A 21,332-nucleotide genomic window follows, 5' to 3' on the forward strand; every position below is an offset into this window, starting at 1 on the left:
GACCTCCCAAGATGACCATGTCCCTCACCACCTGAATCACACATTTCAAACTCCAAAGTTCCGAGAATCGCCCGCGCCAAATGAACTAAATCTAGAAAACCTCCGTTTACCGGTTCTCGAGCTCCAAAGCGCCGTCATCGACGTCGTCCTCGTCGCCGTCTAATATCTGCGCCCCAGCCGGCCTTCCCCCACCGCTTCCGCTGCCGTTGTTACCACCACCACCTCTGCTTCCACCGCCCATACCTCGTCGCTCTTCAAACGACGAAAGTTGGATTCTCCCGCCGGAAGCCGTTGTCACCTTGTCAGAAACCCACCCAGCCGCACGCCGCATCGCACTCCACAACCTCTCCTGGCTCTCCGCAAAGGCAGAGTCATCGCGCGGATTCTCAGCGTGCTCGGCTGTGAATTGGTACTTGAGGCAGTCCTTGACCGTCACCAGACCCGACAGGCGGCCGTGGTACTCGACGAGCACGACTCGTGGGCCGATTTTACGGAACAGTTCCATGACGGTCTCAAGTGGTAGGCGCGGGTGCGCTGTGACGGGCGTGGTATCGATGTAGCGACTGAAGTCAACCGACATGGTCGACATCGGGTCCAGGTTGACCGTCACAGTCGGCGTAAGTGGAGTAGTTGCGTTGAGTGACGCCGGCGGAGGCGAGAAGGTGCATCGGGCCTCCGGGTTGATGGGTCTCTCTCGCCGTACGCGGTCAATGGCGTAGCGCAGCTCGGTGCGGCCGATGTAGCCGACGAGGATCTTTGAAGTTGTGTCCTCGACGATGGGGAAGCCCTGGTACTTGTCCTCCTTAAGAAGCTTCTCAAGCTCGGAGAATTCCATGCCGCTCACGGGCAAAGATGTAAGCTCCTTTCGCATCACTTCCGAGACGGGGACGCCAAAGTTGTGCTCTTCCTTGTTGTCTAAGAAGGGGAACCCGCTGAACCAGATCATCCTGTCCGCAATGCCGCCCTTGCCGAACGTTTCGCTGACGATCTTGGTCACACCCACCACGATCATGGTGGGTAGAATGTACGTCAAGGCGCCGGTGAGCTCAAACATGATGACAACGACGGATACGGTAATGTGCATGATACCACTCAGCGCGGCAGCAGCGCCAAGGAATGCGTACGTGCCGGGTGTGATACATGGCTCGTCCGGCTTGCAGGCTGCGAAGAAAGCACTCGTAGGATTGGCTTCGTGAATGGCCTGAACAATAATACCCACTGTCCGCCCAAATGAAGCCCCGATGGCCATGGACGGAACGAAGATACCAGCTGGGACTTTGCAGCCGTACGAGATGATGACCAGCAGGATTCTGAGGATCGTAGCCAGAGCCAGTGACAAGATATTGGACAGTCTCTTGTCTGGTTCGCAGAGGCCGTGGTAGTCCTCAGCTCCTTCGCATTCGAGGAACAGGATTTCCATGCTCTCGGTCATGTCAATCCTCAAAAAGACGTTGGGATAGCAGATGATGGCAGTGCCGGCCGCGAGAATCGTTGCCTCCGCGATGGCGTACTTTGACAGGTACTTCTTCCTGAATGCCTGAGCCCGCAGATTCCACTTCATCACAAAGGCGCCGTATAGACCGCCAAAGATGCCCAAGATGATGTAAAAGACAACCTCGAAGAAGTGCCACGAACGATCGTAGTGGACCTGGAACATGACGAGCTGTCCCGTCCTGAAGGGGTTCATGGCCGCAAGCACAGCCGTCGCCACAAGAGCGCAGAAGTAGCTGCGCCACAACGTCTTGAGGGGAAAGTAGTTAGACATCTCTTCCAGAGAGAAAAGCACTCCGCCAATTGGACTACCGAACGCGACGGCGACACCAGCAGCGGCGCAGGCGCTCAGTATCTCTCTCGTTTTGGAGGCGTTGCGTCGGTACTTCTCGAATAAGCGAGAAATGACGTTTCCGGTACACACGGCGTAGTGTACACTGGGACCCTCCTTGCCGACGGACAGACCAGAGGCGATGGCCAGGGGCAGACAGACGGACTTGATCAAGAGCGTCCAGAATCCCAAGAATCCCTTCATGACGAAGCCCGCAATGATGCACTTGATCTCCGAGATACCCGATCCCGCGGCGTACGGTGCAAACGACTTGACCAGAGTGGCCGACGTGAAGGCGAAGAGGGCGCCAACGACAATGTAGATAACGTAGTTGGCTGGGCCAAACCCCGTCCAGGGGTGCCACTCGTCGCATCCATTGTCCTCTCCCCAGCAGCAAAAGTTCTCGTTCAGGTAGAACGCCGTTGTGCAGTGCCCCATTTTTATATCGGACAACCACTCCGTAATGATGTTCAGGAACGCAGCGTTGAGTCCAATGGCGATACCAATCAGCGTGACGACGAGCCAGCCCTGCGCAGCGTCGTAGGACTCTCGCAGACGATACCTCCAGCCCGCCGCCTGACCTGTGTCGAGCATGCCGGCGCGCCGCCTTCGACGCAGCTTCTTGCGCGCCTGCTCCCTGGCGGCATCTTGTACCCAGTCTATGGTGGTGAAGTCCTCGTAGCGCTTGATCTCGGCGATCTCGTCCTCGATCTGCTGCTGCTGATGACTCGCGGGCGGGGCGCCGGCGGCCTCGTCATCGTGCTCGCTCTGTTCGGCGGTCGAGACGGCAAAGGAGATCCTCGAGCTGATGGAAGGGCGCGGGGGCCGGTGCGGGCTGTGCGAGAAGGATGTGCTTCGGGAAGTCATTGTCGCATCCGCGCCGTGCTCATGTTCGCGGCGGTCGAGGAGTCGTGGTGAAGGGCCGGACGTCCCAATGAGTGTCGTCCCCGAAGTTTGGCTGCTTTTTCGTTCGGTTTGGCTCTTGTTCTAACAAGGCTTCGTATGGTGTGTAGTCGTAGATGTTCTCTAGGCAGGCTTTCTTAGATTGCCAATCACCAGGAGGAGGCAGGAATATGTAGTCGCAGACTGCGGCGACGAGGCTAGCTGGGTGAGCAAGGATGATGAGGACAGTGATGGCCGATTTGCCGTCTCCCAGCTAATTGGGGTCACTGGGGACGCTGCGAACGTCTCCAATGTGGCGGGGGCTCCCCTGCAATTGGCGTTTAAGCTTCCACTTACCTCGCCTGGTACGCTGCACACCGGCGCGTTTTTAGTGGTCGCGTCCCAATGGCCTTTTTGGCGCGACCCGACTCTATCAAAAGTGATTCCCTCTCTCCTTGACGACCACGTCTGAGAAGACATCTCACATCCACGAAAACCTACGACCGACGAAACCACGGCAACTACCTAGCGAAGAAATCACTGCGTCACAGCGAATTAGCTTAGTCGAGACAAAACCAAGCAGACTCGCCCGTTGACGCCGGTATCTCTCTAACCCCTTATCCTCCTCGGCGACCACTCACGCCAAGGTTCAATCAGGTAGGCTGTTCTTCTCCTTCACCAAAATCCGCATCTCAACCCTATGGCACGGCCAATTTCGACAAGAGCATGACAACCGGTGTTTGATGTATTATGAGACGTTATGAGATAGACCTTGGATTCATTCCCGGACTCACTTACATGCACCCCATTAGACTGGATTTGCAGGAGCTGCGGAGATGGTCTCTGGTGCTTGGCTTGCGTTAGGCACCCTATAAGAGGTCGTCTACCTCAGGTACTTCAACCAACTCAGTTTGATTCCATCTTCCTGCATACTTAGGCACCTTGGGAGGTCTTACCGACTTACACCAGCTTTCATAACAATGTCCATTGTCTCGTATACCTAGTAGCTAACATCAATCAAGGCACATCATCTAAACCTCGCCTCCTGACAAGACACCACTCACATCCCATCCCAACTCACAATGCCTCCCAACAACAACGCGATACCTCCCAGAAAGGAGGTCACAGGCCAGCCGGCCCTGCCTCGTAAGTCACTCACCTCCCTGCTCACGGTCTTACGGGTTATTCTGACAGCCCCTGACAGTGGCCCGCGTGAAGAAGATCATTGGTACAGATCCAGACATTGGAATCTGCTCAAACAACGCGGCTTTTGTTATCACTCTGGCAACAGTATGATGCTCTCACCCACGCTCTTGCTCCTCATCTTTTATCGAAAGGGGCATGCTGACCCTCCACTCCAAAGGAAATGTTCATCCAGTACCTCGCCGCCGAGGGCCATAACATGGCAAAGGCAGAGCGCAAGCCCCGTCGTAACGTTCAATACAAAGACTTGTGTACGTGACTCTTGCGAAGCAATAGCTTGCTTCTTCTTGGCCTGGCTTCCCTTTGCCTCAAGCGGTTTCAAGGGGTCAGCAGAAGCATCATTGAAAAGTCACTAACAAGGCAAACGTACCCTCCAGCAACCGCAGTCAACCACCACGACAACCTCGAATTCCTCGAGGACGTCATCCCCAAGACGGTCCCCTACAAACAAATCAAGGACTCGGCCGCCGCCGCGCGCCTCAACCCCCGGAAAGCTGACCAGGAGCCCAAGAAGCGGCAATCGACCCTCAAAACGAAGGGCGCCAACGCAGGCGCTTCCAGCAGCGGCAACAGCAACGGTGTCAATGGCACAGCCGCCGCTGCCGCCTTGGATCCAGTCACAGCTGTCATTCATTCCGACGATCCCAGCGCCCAGCTGGTCGCCGAGGCTCGTCGTGCGGCTGGGGACGAGGATGTTGACATGACGGGATAGGGAAAGCTCTAGTCCGTTCTTCCTCTCCGGCCGTTCCTTGGAGGGATAGCCCCTTTTTCTTGAGCTGAGCGGGCATCTGGAAGCTTGGCAGACTGTCTTTTGCGATTGTTTGTACGGAATAGAAGCACCTTGGTCAAGGAGCTTGGGTCTGAACAGCCAATATTATAATAGCCAGGACCGCAGCATTCACCAATGAGGGAGAAAGGGACACAATATTACGAAGTGTACGATGCATAAATGGTCTCCTTTTTTTTGCCACCGAATGAATATTGAATGGGTCTTTTCTCTCCCCAGATCCAACGATCCCTTCATCCATTAGCGAAAGGGGGAAAGGTTCGTCTTCGACTCAAAATATCCCCTTTTTTTTAGTTCTTCATCAACAAAACAAACGCCAGTCCATGGATATGACCCGTTTTCTTCGCAATCATAGTTGAAGTTGCCTCTCTCCTCTCCCTCAAGTACATCCTTCTCTCTCAAATAAGAGGAATTCGAGTGGTTGACCCTGCCTCCAGCCGCAACCAAAACACTCAGTCCTCCATGGTGGCGTCCCCGTCCAGGTGTACACCCGCCGGGATAGTTCCCTCGGTCAACATCTTCTCCAGCCGGATAATCTCCTGCAGGCTGTCGGCCTTCTTGATCATCTCCTTCAGCCGCTCCTTCTCCTTGTCCGTGAGCTTTATCCTCGAGAGCTTCGAAGGCGCGGCGCCGCCACCGGCCGTGCCATTGGAGGCTGCGGCGGCGATGTCGAGCTGTTTGGACTTGTTGCCCATGATCTGAGAAAAACACGCCAGAATGAGTGTCGAGTAGACATAGAATCTGAAGGAAGGGAAGATGAGGGCGTGGACATACCTTGGCCGCCGCATCTGTAGGCTCCTCCGCCGTACCAAACAGCTCCCTCGCCTTCTCCCTCTCGGCCTCCTTGACTTTCTGGTAATCCAGGAACCGCACAGTCGGACACCTCCAGACAACCCAGTATCGGTAGTTCTAAAGCCCTCACTGTCAGCCTTCAACCCCGCCATGAATCGCCCCCTTTTTTTTCCCGTCAAAGAAATAATAAGGAAAAGGGTAAACAGTTTGCAAAAAGCGCACCTCCTTCTTGGTCACCGGGTTATCCACCAACACCAAATGCGTCAACCGCTTGAACCCCGCCAACACATCCAGGTCCGCGAGCTGCGCAATCTGGTTCGACGCCAGCACGAGCTGCTGCAGGTTCGGGATCGCGTTGGGGAGCGACGTCTGTATGCTCGCGACACGGTTGTGCGCCAGCAGCAGCGTCGAGAGGCGCGTCGAGAGCGGGAAGTTGCCCAGGACCTGGATGTCGTTGTCGGTGAAGTCGATGGAGTCGTGGGGCTGTTTTTTGCGCAATTAGAACAAACGGTCAGCCAGAGGACAAAACTCAAGGAAAGCAGAGGAGGGAAGGAGAGAAACTCACGCCTGCGACACCCAGGTTCTCAATCGCTGGGATTCGATGTCCTATTCATTCCAACCGACGCAAGACGCTATCAATTCTGGCCCTCAAAAAGTGTAGTATCTGCTCCTTTCACACAAAACGCACCTCGGAGATCAAGCTCTCGCTCCTTGAGCGGATTCAGGTAGGAGAGCGAGCCCTTGATGAGCTCCGCCGTGAGCCTCATCTTTGGTTTCTTTGGCTTTCGTTGGTGGTAGAAATGCTGGTGATTTGGTTGTGCTGGGGGTTACCTCTCTCGAAAGTTCTCGGGTTCGCCGTGGGCTCAGTGGTGATGCGACTCGGGTTTGTTCGTCGAGCTGTGTCGTCGGTCAGTGGTGCCGCCGCAATTCGTTTTTCGTTGTCGCGTCTTGGGGTTGGTCGCGTGGGTATAATACTGGGTGGACGATTCGACGAGGCTGAAAAGTTGGCGGTCGAGCAAGGCGCCCAAAATTTCCCGCCTGATTAGAGCTGCCATCCCCGCGATTTCGTACTGTGTATCTAATTCTCGACACGGCCCATTATCCACTACGGGTACGCCTGGTATGTGAATATTTTAATTTGGTTGCGCACTGTGTCTTCCGTACCTTTCAACCAAAGCATGTCTCATTCCAAAGGTATTCAAGTTGAATAGACATGAAATTGTATTCGTCAGATAACATTTTATCAATGAAGAACCTATCATTGTTACGTGATCATTGACAAGACTCAAATTTCTTCCCCCATGTGTTACGAATCTTGTATAATGTATTCACTAGGTATCTATGTTCAAAGAACCCTCGACCAAACGCCCAAGAAGCAGTCCGCTATGAAAACACAAACACCACGCCAGATCGATCCACCGACAGCGTCATGCTATACGGGAGCTCAATCAGCGCAACATCCATAATGGAATCCAAGTGAGACCGCAGAAGCTGCTGCTGCTGAAGTGAAATCACAGTCGAGCGCGGCGGTCGCCCACCAGCCGCCGTGCTCTTTCCGCTGACCGCCGCATTCGGAGCCGTCGGCGCTTGTCGCGGGATCCTTTCCGTGTTCAGCGTCATGGCCGTCGTCGGATGGGAGGCCGTGAACGTCGGCTTCGGATCCTCCCCTTGCAGCCCGCTATAGACCACCGAACTTTCTATGCGAGACAAGTCCCAGAATCGTAACTTCTTGTCCGATCCCGCGGTGACGATGAAAGCATGCCGTACGTCGCGTGAGTCCTCTGAGGCGCCTGTGCCTGCTACCATCGCACGAACACCTCGGTCCGTGTTTCCGGTACCGCTAGGCTCAATGTTGGTAGCAAATCGCCCAAGCATACCTTCAGGCTTGTCCTCGTCCACTTCCCAAGCCTCGTATCCCTTCGGGCCCTCCTTATTGCCCCCAACGCGGTAAATCTCTCTGCAGATTGTACGCTCTAGGTCCCAGACGGTGACTTCGCCCTGACCCGTTCCACCAGCGACGCAGACCCATTTGCCTCTGCCCTTGCTCGGGTGTATGCATAGTCTGTAGATGGAACTCTTGCCAGGAACGCCCCAACCCTTGAGTCTCATTCGGAACCTTAGGTCCCAAAGGTCTATGACTCCATGAGTAGTTCCTACGCATAACCAGTTTCTCTTACGATCGACACAGAAACACGTAGGTGTACCATGGTGCACAGGGTTCTCCAGCGTATACAGCAGTGACATGGTCCGCAGGTCGATGCCGAGAATCCTGGAGCGATTCGTCGCAAGGAGCATCACCGAGGTGGATTCCACTTTGAAGTGCTCGCACCACACTGCGTACTCGTCTTCTGGAAGCTGATACTCCCGGAGAAGACGAAGTTTCCCGTATCGCAATGTGCCACTTGCTGAGACGGTCTCGACCTTGACAATGTGAACGCTTCCATCGCTGGCGCAGCTGATGAAGCAGTGTGTGTTCTCAATGAAGCACAGCGCAAGCACCCTAGCGCCATCGGCATGCTTATGGCTTTGTCTTGATCGGTGCGTAATGTTCTTCTCTAGGCGCGCACTATCCCAGACTCTGACGGAGCCATCATCGCCTCCTGTGATGAAGAACACATGGTCTGGAGACACCACCAGACGGTTGATTGAGCCGGTGTGTTCAGCAAACGTGGCAACCATGCGTCCCTGTGGACGCCACGGCTCGTCGCCTGGCTGTCCCACTGAGCGATTCGTTTTCCGACGTGTGATAGGGGTAACCATCGGTCCGAACTCGGCGATATCGTGAGGATAGTTGTCCTGGTACATGGAGTCGAGCATTTTGAGAATGCTGGGGTCGGTTCCCTCATAGGAGTGATTGGGCCTTAATTTCGCCACGACACTCGCAGTGCTGGTTGAACGGTCCTGTAGATTTGGTCGAGCAAGAGGAGTAGGAGCAAACGGACCCTCCACTTGGCCAACAGCATTCGCTCCCGACATGCCAGTCTCCGGCACGCTCTTATTGCTGTCTTTGCGGTCCAGAAGACTAAGAGCGCTGGCCTGGTGGCGAATGGCCCTCCGAGTTGCGTAAGGCTGATCATGGATAGAGGCCCCATCGTCAGTCGGGCTCCCGACCGTGAGCTTACCCTGCCCAGTCGATGCGCGTCTCGCAGGATCGATCTCTCTCACACGAGAAACGTCACGCGAAGTAGACCCGTGGTCTTCCACCACGCGAGTCCGGAGACTGTTGAGAGCTGCAAACCGTCTCCTTCCTGTCGAGTCATCGATTGTCATGGAGGCATCCAGAAGAGCATCAGCAATGGTGTACGGGCCCTTCTGATTTGACTCGGGGGTGAATGTGGACTGTTGCAGTGGCTCCTCGTCAAAGAATACTGTCTGCGGCGTGATGCCGAGACTCTTCAAGGAGATCACTTCGTTGAGCTTGGCCGGTTCGCCGTCCATGCCATCTCGCGACTTCATTTTGCTGATTCGCCAAATGAATTCTCGCAAGACGAGGAGTTTGAACTCGTCGTCCGGCCCAAGGCCAAGGTTCCGAAGGCGGCCAAGCCATAACTCGTCTTCATCGTTCCGCGAGACTTTGCTCAGTGTATCCTTAGACGACCGACTGCTGATAGTCTTGGGAAGCGATCCAAACGAAAATGACCTGAGCTGCTGCGTCAGCTTCCAGAAGACGCCTTTGTCGGTCTTGAGAGCCCAGACTAGGGCCTGATCAAATACGGCTCTCGACATTGGCCGTTTCAAAGCGTCCAACAGACTGAGCTCTGAAAACGCAGGTACCATTCCAGTCTTGAGGTATTGCTTGACCAGGGGATACACGATGCACCTGACGTCTGCTGGAGACAAGAAACGAGTTGTCTCAGACAAGAACTCCGTCGCAGATTCTCGGATCCATTGGTTGGGGTGCATCGTAAATCGTGCAACAACGTCAATAAGCTCCCAAATCTTGGTTTTGGAAAGGAGGCCCAGCCGTGCCAGCTGTGCCAAAGAATGCAGGGCTGCTTGTACCACAAACTCCTCTGGATCGGTAAAGGCCTGCACCATGAGCGGCAGCATGAACTCCTCGAGGCTGACGCTTCCCACCACGCTGGCTATACTGACGATGGTTTCGAAAAAGGCACACTTTAGCATCCAGTCTCGGTCGTTTAAGTAGGTGTTCAAATGGGTTAGAAGAATGTCGTTTGCCTCTGCGGGACCAAAGAAGAGGCACAAATCGGGCACAGAAGTCAAGAACGCCCTGCGAACAGAAACATCCGAATCTTCCACGAGTGCCTTCGTATGTAGCTCAAACATTTCGTAGAGTTCGCGTTGTGCGTCGTCGAATAGCCCATCAAAGGCAGCCTCCGCTTCGATCCCTGGCTCGAGCTCAGGATCAGCTACCGTCAGGGTTCCATCCGACTTGAGGGTTGCCGCGAGCTCCAAGTAGCGAGCAGCTGTAGTCGCAAGGCTTCCGATACAAGATGCATAGGTTGCTCGTACCAGTGAGCTAGCTGGTTTCGATGGTGCAATCAAGGCACTTTGCAGTCGAGGTAAGATGTACTCGACAAAGATGTGCGAGTTGACGGGAGACACCACTCGGACTAGGTGTAACAATTGAGATATGGACCGGAGCGCTGCGATAACCACAAGTTCCGAATTATCATTAAGAAGCGTCATAAGGTATGGCAACACGCGGTCTAGTTTAGCTTCGTCCGTGATTCTCTCGGAAAAGGCGAGCAACACATCACAGGCTCTGATCTTCGACGCCGCCCTAGCCGTATTACGGAGGGATGAGACAATCAGCGTGAGGAAGATCAAAGTCCCGTCATCTTCTGGCGGGTCGGACGACCCGGTGATGTACTGTTCATGGTTTGGTATGTTGAGGCGAACAGGAAAGTGGCCCAACCCCAGCTTTCCGGCCAGGGGCTCGGCTTGCATTGGGCGTTTGTCGTTTGGATAACCGAGAAAGTAAGATATTTTGTCAAAATCGAGGAATACGCGGTCGATACGGTCGTCCGCTTCTCCCAAGTTCCTCGTCGCACCAGATATAGGACTGTTCCCAGATGAAGGATCCGTAATCAACTCCATGTACTGGTGAAGGAAGTTGTAGAAGTACTCGGGAAAGACCTTCTTCTTCCAGAAATCCAAGTATTGCTCTGCAGAGTACCGACGTTCGGGGTCAAGCTGAATCATGTGCGATATCATATCCCGCAAGTCCTTGTCCGGAATACGACTGATTTGCGAAATGACTGGGTCATACTCGCCCTTGCGGAACTTGTACAACGAACTGAGTGTGAAAATGGGCGACTCCAGGAACATCTCAGCAATGACGCAGCCAGCACTGAAAACATCCATAGCCCACGTAAGCTTCGCGTCCTTGCTGTTAACCTCCTCCGCTGCGACGAAGCGTTCAGGCGCAACATAACAGGTTCGCCGTCCGGATGTGTCAAAGTAGTACGAGAAGTCGCCTGGATTGTCATTGGGCAGCAGTATGGGCTTGAAAGGAGCAGAGAAGTCGGAGAGGTATAGCCAGTTCCAAGATGTCACTAGCGTGTTCTCCGTCTTGATGTCGCCGTGATAAATGTCTCGGGCATGGCAGTCGCGCAGGGCGCACAGCAGCTGGAAAGCAAGCCATTTCTTCTCGATGTCCTCCAGGAATGGACGGGTACTCATGCGATCGTAGAGGGAGTTGTAGAGGAACTGTCGGACTAGGTAGCCATTCGTTTCGGTCTCGACGATCCGGTGGAAGCCCAGCGCATTGGGCACATCGGCCAGGCCGCTACGTTGTTCTTGAGATAGTCAGCCATATGCTCAGCGATTTCGGGAAGACAGGTCAAAGGCTGGCTCACTCTCTATGTCGCGTTTGTACTTCCCCAGAGGCATCGGGGTGTACGGCTTGACTAGGACCTTGACAAGAGCTACTCCATCGTGATGCCTCGCGCGTATGCTCTTCATAAAGCGCGCATTTCCGATACTCTTCTCGTACACGAGGTCGGAGAGCTCGGGTATATCGATACCCGCAGAGCCCGCGGAGGGCGTCGCTAGAGAGAAACCTTGGCCCATGGCGGGCAGAGATAGCTCAACTGCTCAGGAAGCTATGCGATTACTTGGCCGGTGTGGTAGGGAGCGGTCATGTTGGGGAAGGTAAGTCGCAAAAAGCAGTCATTTGACCTAGTTGTACCGAGGGACGGGACTCTATCTGTGGTAGAGTTCTCGTTGCGTCGCGAAGATTGACGAGTTGTTGGTAAAGATGCCTTGCAGCAGTGATGCAATCACGAGTGCGTTTAGGTCACCGTCCCCAGATCAAGCAAGGTGCCTGCCGCGGGCGGGACGTAGGCTGTCCACTTAAGCAATCAGTACCTTACCTTACCTTACGTGGTACATCGGCGTCCCGCCGTCTTTAACCTCCGCACCGCGTACCCGTAAACCTGGCCCGTGCTCCCACCCCTGCCAGGCCTAAGTTGAGTGATTGAAGGTCACTCGGTAGCTTGATACCATATTCATAGCAACGAGAATTAGGTAAACGATTTACAAAGCTTGATCTGCAAACTCTCGATCAAGCACATAAGTTAAATCTGTCCGCGTCTACGAACGAACCAAGCAGGACTTATACCAAAAGCTGATCACCGGTCATGCAACCTGCAGGAGCCCTCAACGCTGGTGTGTCTTACCCCAGCGTCTTGACGGTGTCATTGCTCAATCCATACAAGAACCGTTTCGTTTACTGATATCCCCAACTTGGTGGCTGATATGTATACTCAATTTCAAGCACCGTATTATCACAGTATCATCTAGACTCAAGCAGGAGTAATGCTTCGCAAAACGTCAGCAGTAGCTGCCCCAGACAGGTGGGTTACACACAGCTCACTTACTGTAACATTAATCGGAAATCAGCTCACCCAAGAGAGCGACAGAGACACACACAAAACACAGGCTGCCCATATAACCGACAGCTTCCCAGCGAATCAGCACGCAACAAGGGCGCCCGACGATCGCCAAGTTGCGAGATGGCACATGTCAAGATCTCCCCGAAGCGGAAACCTCCTCATACCTTACCGCGTAAGGTAGGAGGAGCTTGAAGAAATTAACCCCTCCAAAAGACCTCCCCCCCCTCCCAAACCCCCACCTTGGCGCGCGCCGCAGCAATAAGAGCATGGAAGTAGAAAGGCCACCGCCTTCACCGGGAGGTAACCCGGCCGTCTCGGCGTTCCACGTCACTAGCGAAAGACAAAACCTACTTCCTTCCATTCGTACAAGATAAGGTGAGAAGAAACGACAGGTCTCAGAAGCTAGAATAAAACCGCCCCTCCTCTTCGGAGGAACACCTTGATATTGGAAAGAATAGCCCGCCGGTGTTAATCCCAAGCGGAAACCCTTTCAAACACAACAAGCTGCTCAACTTAGCAGCAAACCCTTTCACTCTTCCCTTCCCTCGCCCAATCCCAAGCCTGTTCCATGATCCCCCCAAACTGCGCAATCCGAAGCGAGCGAGAGGTAAGACAGCAAGAGTCATGCCTGTCCATCAAAAGTGGATGACTCTATAGATACAGTTCGTCTGAAGAGCTACGCCATACCTACGATGCCCATGTCATCAGTGTCAAGATCTAGGTCTAAAAGTCTCATCCCACCAAACTCTCTTTCCAGCCCTAGCCTCACCGCCAAATTCCACTTCCACAAACACCTCCTCGTTGTGTCAGCATTTTCTGTGCTTCTTAATTCGCGATCTTAATCTTCCTGGTTCAGGGACTTTCCCGACGGAGCACAAGCTGAAAGAAGCTGCTCATGCGCGCGTGACCACAAGAGTTTCAGCTCCCGATGCGGATGAAACCATTCAGGGTAGCATCAGCGGCACCAATACCACACTGTCACGTCTGCCTCACAACCGTCAGCTATAGCAAGAAGCATCATCAGTGTGAGAGAACTCTCTTTGGTATTTGAGCTAAGTAAATTGAGCGGCTATCCAGTAGGTTACAGGAGGAAGCCAAAGTAATATCGTCAGGCCATGTGTAGCAGGATAGGTTTCGCGCCGCAACGGCCAACGATTAAGACGAAATCCGAATCACCTCCTCAAAACCAAGTGCCCAGGCTTTGTCGTTGTCCTCGCCTCCACCTAGTCGATCGGGAGTCGATGTGTGACCGAGTAATACCAAGGACGACAAGCCAAACATATCCGCTGCCGCAGGCTCAGCTCTTCTGCCCAAGAGGTCCGCCATTAAGTATGTCGCATAGGCCCTCCCCGACCTCTTACTACTCCACAAACATCAGTGACTCGGCCCCGCACCATGGGTATATAAGTCGATTGTTCGAAATGAAAGGGGAGAGCGCATTGCGTGCGTGTTCGTCATAAAATTAAGATCGCGTATCGTTGTCTCATCAGAACCACTCGCATGGGGTGCTCGAATTGGTCTGTGAAGGCTTCCGAGTGGTCGTCGTGATTCGAAGCGATGCCGCGTTGAAGCAGAAAGTTTCGTTCGTTCGTCTAGGATTGATAACATTAGGCGGGTCGTCGCAGAAATGTAGTTACTTCGTCTCTATGTGCAAAATGCCAAGGGAGTCAAGTGAACTGCGGTCGGTGGAAACGTTAAGCACGTTTCATTAAGAGTCGCTGGTCAATGTCGCCCGAAGGGAACTTCGATCTCTCTGTGAGGCCGAAGTCAATACAAGCTCGATGCCTCAACGCCGTAGCCCATGCTGAAAAGACAACTATTTTCGTTTAGGTGTATGCAAAACTCAGTAAATTGGCCTTGCTTTTTCATGAAAAAGATGAGTGTCCTTGGTGAGCGCTGGAACCTTCTGTCGAGACATCCCCTTCAATAGTTTTCCTCCAGTGTTCCGGTAAGCAGACGCAAACGAGGGGGAAGGCCTTGATCTCGCCGCTCACGGGCGGCGAATTGTCCTGATGCCGGCCAGAAGTGTTGGAAACACCGCTGTCTCGTTGGGCCTGTCGTCGAGCTTCCCATTCATCGGCCCGCTCATCCACCAGAATACCCGTTGCCCAACCGTCGTCCCAGATACCCACAATCTTGAGCATATCGCCGCGTTCGAGAGTAAATTCATCGGGGGCACGGGGTTGATAGGCCCAGAGTGTAGCGACTCTATCACCGGGGTGGATATCGTCTTGAGAGTAGTAATCCTTGAAGAATGGCAGCTGCTCAGATTGCTGGCTGGCCATGCCTTGTGGAGAAGACATTCCGGCGCTCGTTGGCGATTGCGGATCCGCCAGGACTGAGCTACTAGATAGAGATCCCGTCCTCCGGATGTTAGTGGGAGGGGGCCGTAGAACACCAGCTCTGGATTCCGACTCGGGGCTGTCTCCAAATTCGGATGAAGACGGATCGTCGCCTCTCCTCCTGCCCGTCATATATCCTGCTGCTCCTCCAGCGGCGGCGGCCATGAGAGGGCCACTGTTGCGGCTAGGCGGGACAGGAGCCGGGTCTGATGCGCTCTCCAAAGCTGACATTCGGGCGATTCGGCCGCCGGGCAAGACTTCGTATCCGCTCGTGGTCTGGGCCGGCGCTATCTTAAGCGTAGACGGTCCTTGCCTAGAGGGTGACGGTTGGTTGAACACACTGCCTTTCTGGCTCCCACGTCTTCTTCTTTTGGCGAGCAAGATGCATGCGAAGATGAGGCCGGCAAGCAACAGGGCGCCTACCACGCTGCCGATAACGATACCGGCAATGGCACCACCTGATAGTCCTTTGGATGCAGCTGCCGTATTTGACGGGCTCGGGGTCGCCGTTGCCGTTGGGGGTGCGAAGGTCATGGTAGGGAAAATGGAGGGTAGCGTGACTCCGGCACAACGCTGGTCGATGTTCGAGTTGTAGCAGCATGTGTCAGTAGAGTTAATACCACCAGATGCGCAATAGGAGCACAATCCCACGGTGCTGTTGCCGTATCCACAGTTCTCCTTCTCGTTGGCGACGCCTTGAATGCAGTTGGAAGATGACAGAGAGCCGGCAGGCAGAGCGCAGTTGGTGAAGTCTGCTCGAATTTGATTGACGAGATTGCTGCCCGGGTTGCCGCAGAGACTGCTGTCCGAGGTGAGCAGAGCCTCACTTTGTGCGAATTCGGCCTTTGATTCACGTTAGCAACTGTCGCAACTGCTGCCAATTCCACGAGTCACTTACACAAGTGTCGGCGCACACGGGTCGTGAGTTGGATGCAGTCAAATTGCATGCGTCGATCGAATTCTGAACAATTGAGTTGCAGACAACTGTAGCCGTGAAACGTGCATATAGCTCGTCCGGGTTGGTAAGATTGACGTTGCTACAGCCAAGTAGTGTTTGATACCTGGTTATGTGTGAGCAAAAGCATTTACGAAATCGCTGATGGATGAGCTTACTTCTCCCGCACGTATGTTGTCTCAAGATAAGACGACATCTGCTGGTCAAATGTTTCTCTGCTGGACACATATTGAAGGAAGGGGCTATTCAGGATGGTCAGTGTAGGTCGCGGCGCTTAGTGATTGCACAACGTACAAAATCCCCGCCACAAAGCCTGTAGTCGAAACGGATGCTGACTGAAAAGCTGAACATGTCGTCGATCCCTGCAGAGAAATACAGCTTGACTGCGCCGAAACCACTGCCGCGGACAGCACTGACGAAAGTGCTGCTCTCGCTATTTGACCCATCTCTCTTCCTCTGCCTGTAGGCTTTCCTTTACCGGTGGTTGAAAATATCGTTCCGTAACTCGTGGCCACCAGCTTGGAAAGCTCGATTTGAAGTCGTTGATCAGAGAAGGATCCCGTTCATGGCTATCTTTCCAAGATTTCACAGATCGTCGTCCCGAAGGAATTTCTTGGCGGGCCGAACGGGAGATCGTCGTGAATGTTTGACAGTCAAGGTAAAGAGTGCTTGTGGCTCTGAGAGATGCTGGACGAGTGATAGTCGTAACCAAAAAGGATTCGGGCAGTCGTTCAATTGATTTTGTAAAGAGGCCGAATCGTTTGCACCGAGCTGTTGCTGTTGTTGTTGTTGTTGTTGTCGTCGGGAAAAAGAGTCAAAACGGCGGGTAGGTGGTTGATCAACTGTGTCAATTGAGAAAATAGCTCCAGGTGGGGGCCGAGGAAGGTGAGAGACTGTCGAATGCTCGGGGATTGGGTCGCGATTAACGTATTGACATGGAAATCGGATTGAGATTTCGTCGCAGGAAGGAGGTTGACCAAGAAATTTAGAAATAGGTACTCGGGGAACTGCACCACTAGATTGGTGGGTTGCGAGAGGTAAGAGGCTGAACGAGAGTAAGTAAGTGAAGGCAAACAGAGGTTGATTGACAATATTCGGGTAGGAATACAATTAGGAGGACGCAGTTAAGATCCGAGATTTGTGAGGAAATTCGACGTGTCACGGTCGGACTCGTCGAGGCGAGAGAAGAAGGGAAAGGCGATGATGTTGTTTTGAGGCGGGACGAAGCTCGCAACCACACAAACACACACACTCACGCGCGGGAGGGAAGGGGAAGGGGAGGCAAGAGGAGCACTCTGCGGCAGGTACGGGAGGACCTTGGGGAAAATAGGGAAATTTTGGAAGGCAGCAAGCAGCGCGAGGGACATGGGATGGGCACATGGGCACAGCCGATTATCAGAGGTGCGGTGGAAGGTACCCTCTCAAGTCTTCCCACGCTTCCTTCCCTCAGGTTGACCCCGGGCCGGGACCTGGGTGGTGGACCATGGACCAGGCCCTGAATGGCGACGGCACGCGGCGGGAAGGTGCAACTAAGAGGTTTGGAGGTGTGGACTTTCTTCTCTGGTAAGGATGGAAGTTCTTTCTGGACGCGAACTGGGGCCATATGAACATGGGTCATGGGACATGGATGTAAGGAGGCTGGGGCCCTTGCCTTCTTTGGGTCTTTGCGAAGAGACTCTCACACTCAGAGGGAAAAGGAAAGAGGTGAAAGCGCACCAGCAAAAAAGAAAGTTGCCCACCTCGCGGCCATCACCCATCTGCAGGAAAGCCATCCGCGCGACGTTCTCTCCAATGAGAAAGAGAGACTACCAGAGACCCGTCAGCTGTGGTCGATGTGAGTGGCTGCGCTACCCAACAGGCACAAGAGGCTACTCCAGTCTGGCCCCCCATCTGTGTGGGCAGCCGCTCAGAGACTTGGGTACATGCTATGTATTCCGTAGGTGCTGCAAGTTGTAACTAGGAAGGTAAAGAAAGTTGACGGTAGGAACAACCGGTACGTACTGCCCCCTCGTACCTGGCAACGTACCAGCTACCCCTGCCCTGCTCTTCACAATAACTTGGGAAGCAACGGCCACCGGAATTGTCAGAAACAGGCAAGGCGCTTTGAGCATTCAAAATTGGTGGAGCAGGGGAGCAACTAGCAGCTGACAGGGGTGTCTCAGGGTCTCCCCTCGTCGGCCATGGATCAAACTGCCAACACTCTTCCAATTCACTCCAGGTCCTGGCCGTCCAATCCTCTCTTATCGTTGGTTCCTACCTACTCCGTTTTCTCCCCATTCGAATCTGTCCCCTCCCGTCGCCGTGGATATATCCCATTTGCATAAACCACAATAAACCCCTTCATCGCAGTCGTGGGCCGTCGCCGCCAGCAGGAACTTCCCCCTTTCATGGGCATACGGGGTACTGCGTAGACAAGGCTTGTAGTTCGGCTCGTTAACTTAACGTCAAGGCTGTCTGTCACCGTTGTTTTTTGATCATCATCTGCTCGGAACATTTCCTAACAATGTTCCGTCCCGAGTACTTGGAATCCAAGCGCCTCGACGCTGGCAGATTCTACGGATACATCTGGAGAGACGGGAAGACGGTTGGTCACCTACCGTTTCTTTCCGCCTCCTTTTCATCTCCTAAACTTCGCGCTCAGAGACACTCAATCCTAGGGCACCAAGCCATCCTACCATCCATTTCTATTTTCAAACTTCCACTGCTCACGTCTACGTTGTATTTACGGCGTCACGACACCAATGTGCTGGCAATGGGGGCAATGAAAACAAACACCACCTGAAGCTGACGAGGAAGACTGGGAACATGAATGCAATGGCTTCCACCATGAAGGGACCATCCCTCTTTCCCCGGCTTTGTCAGGCCAGTGCGGCAATGGCGGGAAACCAGCCGTCGGCAACACGTCCTCGTCGTTGATCAATCTTCACACCACATGGTCTTCCTTGTCGAAGCTTTATTATCGCGATGGTTGGCCCGTTCGTGCCATTCGCTGCCATCCCATCTTCGATAATGGCTCTGATGGGAGGTCTAGCCAGATCGCTCAGCATGTCAACAACAAGACTGAAGAAACCCATCAACTACAAACGCTCGTGACAGCGTTGGCAAGGGAGAGCCATGTCTCGAGAAACCATGTGCCGATACACGCTTGTTGGCAGACTGTCTCACGGCTATCGACTCGTGTTTCAACTCACTTTGTCCTACACACTCAGTTCCTCAGCTTCTTCAAGACACCTCGCAGGCTCACAGTCAGTACGGATACGAATACCTACACGCCGTCCAAGCTGTTTCCCCTCATCCATCCGTTGTGATCTTGATGCATTTCCTGGGGTACGGCCGGCACCCTCCCCGTCCGAACACGATTCATTAAGACGGTTGTGGGCGACAGCTCACAAACTGGCCGGGGCAGGACGGCCGAAATCGGCAAGGTGGACAACTGCATCCACCAGAGAACGATCAATTAGGAAACGGGCAACAATCTGCACAACGAGACTCATTATGTTTGCACGGCGACTGAGCGTCGGTGTGGTGGCTTTCTCACCACCAGGCTTGTGCAGGTACATGTGTCCGCAGAGTCACACTGCAGCAGCGCGGCTGTGGCGGTTGCTGCTCACAGACTGCAGTTATGACCATGACATTGGCATTGCCATTCAAGTTCCAACAAGATAATGACGCGAGTGTCAAACTGCGGGCTTCCATCATCGTCAGCCCAAGCACAGAGCTTCATAAGCTAACTGAGCATAAACATGGTATCCATTCAGCGAAGAAACATCCACAAACTGCCGAATAGACTCGAGGGGCAACCAAGGCGGTTGACAAAGCGGAGTACTAGGCGAAATTACCACGACTTCGCGCATGTCTCAACCCAGCGATACTGTGCTCTGATTGGTGAGGCTCACAATGCTCCAGGATTACAGCAGGGGTTGCGAATACAGTGGGGGAAGAGCAGCGCAACTCCATCGCTCCCTGACCCAGAAACCGCGTCGGCTACTGGCGATACCAGCGTTTGTGAAATGAAAGATGGTCCCAGCGCTGCCTTTATCTTGCGTGGCACGGACAAGGCCTAGCCACTTCGTCGGATTGTTCCCAAGGATGAACGCGCCGTTTGGACGATCTACCCAATGACAGCTCGCCTCCATTCCAACTCCATCATATCTCAATTAGGTCGCCAGTCAGCAGCGCCGAGTTCTCGACTTGAGCGTTCGAAGCTTCGAGTGCGAATTGTCCAACACTCGAGTCCGATAATAATGCCGATCATTATTGTGCTTCTCGCCGGACCATCTGCGGAATTCAGTATCCGTAGACCAAGATTTCGGCCGTTTGTTCATCACGCGGCCAGCCGCTCCCGCTGTCACGGAGAACTCACTCAACCCTAAATTGAAGCACGTGCAATGATCAACAAACAAAAATAGAATTCGCGTGGGATGAGTGAGAAACATCGCAAATCGTCAAGCTTGAGGATCTTTACCCGCTCGTCCCATTTTCACTGCCAATCGCTTGTTACAATACACGTCAGCAGACCATGGAACAGTTCGGATCCGAGATCAAATCCCGACTTCGGGTAAGCACGCTGAAAGTCTATATACATACGGCTCGCGGCTATGAGGCACAGCTGGGTTGTGCGTAAGGAATTCCTTGCCGTCTGTCCTCAGCTGTGACGACAGTCTCATCTTCCCTATTGAGTGCCCGCGGTGCTGTGGGTGAGGATGATCCCTTGCATCGACATTTCCGTACTTGGCAGTCACATACGGAGTGTCCGCGCATACTGCCTCAGTCCAGGTTCAATCGGGCGCGACAACTCCAGGCCTTTGCCACAGTTTGGACCGCTCTTTCATACCTTGAGACACCGACGCCACGCAATATGGTTTATCTTGCACGTCGTGGGAAGTAGAAGGATCCGAGCGTGCATGTTGCCGCTGAGTCTGAGGCTACAACGCCCTCCCATTGGCTTTGTGTTGGCTCGTCGTCGAAAGCTACCAGCTACCATGCTTCCTTCTCCAAAAACGTGGCAAGCATTTGCCCCATCGAACTATAAAACCTATCCACACGTTCAACAAAGATCAACAAAGAAACGTTTCTGACTTGAGACCGTTGCTCACTACGCTACTGCACATAACGGCGTTCGAGTGACTAGTTATCTCTTAAGTACCTAGTACACTTTACAGCTCAGAGTGTCTTGATTGCCGTGTCGGAGGAAAATTTCAAAGGAAGCGGCTCCGTTGTCGAATTGAGGAACGGCGGCCGTCGGCAACTACTTGCGGAGCGGCGTCCGAGAGACGACATGCGGCAATCATTCTTCGATTGTTGCGGTCTCGCCGTTATTGCCTTTTATGCGGCGAAACGGTGGTGTCACATCGGTTGATAAACTGCGGCTGACACAGCTGCGACTCAATCATAGCAAGTTCATGCTAATCGAATAGACGCATAACTCCGGATACTACTACTCCGGACTCATCACTCGGGGGAAATTGTTCCTATGCCTCGAAGAATACGTTGCCTGATTGGTCTATAGTCCAAGAAAGCTTGAACATTGTTCTTCAATCGGTAGATGATCCTAGACGATCTGATGTCTGACATTCGGGTCTGTTAATGACATTGCATTAAGGCACTCATTTCTGATCGTTTGGTCACAGCAGTACAGTAAAGCGGCGTTGTCGCAACGTCAATATGCGTCAAACCCCCATGGGTGACG

The 21,332-nt window shown here is 53.6% G+C and overlaps 6 protein-coding genes across 6 annotated transcripts; 1 reads left to right on the top strand and 5 right to left on the bottom strand.

Moving 5' to 3' along the window:
• Window positions 1–106: 106 nt before the first annotated feature.
• Window positions 107–2,689, bottom strand: CABS01_04722 (voltage gated chloride channel; the record flags this gene model as incomplete). The annotated part of the gene is made up of 1 exon (XM_060538092.1): window positions 107–2,689. The coding sequence occupies one exon, from the start codon at window positions 2,687–2,689 to the stop codon at window positions 107–109; it is 2,583 nt and encodes an 860-aa protein (XP_060389754.1).
• A 1,097-nt stretch (window positions 2,690–3,786) lies between these two features.
• Window positions 3,787–4,619, top strand: CABS01_04723 (histone-like transcription factor and archaeal histone; the record flags this gene model as incomplete). The annotated part of the gene is made up of 4 exons (XM_060538093.1): window positions 3,787–3,850; window positions 3,909–3,994; window positions 4,068–4,158; window positions 4,285–4,619. 4 exons carry the CDS (start codon window positions 3,787–3,789, stop codon window positions 4,617–4,619), a joined length of 576 nt encoding a protein of 191 aa, XP_060389755.1.
• A 527-nt stretch (window positions 4,620–5,146) lies between these two features.
• Window positions 5,147–6,253, bottom strand: CABS01_04724 (U2 small nuclear ribonucleoprotein A; the record flags this gene model as incomplete). The annotated part of the gene is made up of 5 exons (XM_060538094.1): window positions 5,147–5,392; window positions 5,469–5,603; window positions 5,709–5,969; window positions 6,052–6,092; window positions 6,175–6,253. The coding sequence occupies 5 exons, from the start codon at window positions 6,251–6,253 to the stop codon at window positions 5,147–5,149; spliced, it is 762 nt and encodes a 253-aa protein (XP_060389756.1).
• Window positions 6,254–6,869: 616 nt separating this feature from the next.
• On the bottom strand, window positions 6,870–11,522 carry CABS01_04725 (uncharacterized protein; the record flags this gene model as incomplete). The annotated part of the gene is made up of 2 exons (XM_060538095.1): window positions 6,870–11,248; window positions 11,309–11,522. 2 exons carry the CDS (start codon window positions 11,520–11,522, stop codon window positions 6,870–6,872), a joined length of 4,593 nt encoding a protein of 1,530 aa, XP_060389757.1.
• A 2,689-nt stretch (window positions 11,523–14,211) lies between these two features.
• CABS01_04726 (SH3 domain-containing protein) lies at window positions 14,212–16,188 on the bottom strand (the record flags this gene model as incomplete). The annotated part of the gene is made up of 4 exons (XM_060538096.1): window positions 14,212–15,531; window positions 15,587–15,749; window positions 15,802–15,885; window positions 15,938–16,188. Coding segments are annotated over 4 exons (1,818 nt in total), but the record flags the coding sequence as incomplete, so codon positions are not given.
• A 3,624-nt stretch (window positions 16,189–19,812) lies between these two features.
• Window positions 19,813–20,079, bottom strand: CABS01_04727 (uncharacterized protein; the record flags this gene model as incomplete). Its single annotated transcript, XM_060538097.1, has 1 exon — window positions 19,813–20,079. One exon carries the CDS (start codon window positions 20,077–20,079, stop codon window positions 19,813–19,815), a length of 267 nt encoding a protein of 88 aa, XP_060389759.1.
• Window positions 20,080–21,332: the final 1,253 nt, after the last annotated feature.

Source organism: Colletotrichum abscissum (genome assembly GCF_030869225.1).
Source record: "Colletotrichum abscissum strain IMI 504890 chromosome Unknown Scaffold_9.1, whole genome shotgun sequence".
In the NCBI taxonomy this organism is placed as follows: Eukaryota; Fungi; Ascomycota; class Sordariomycetes; order Glomerellales; family Glomerellaceae; genus Colletotrichum; species Colletotrichum abscissum.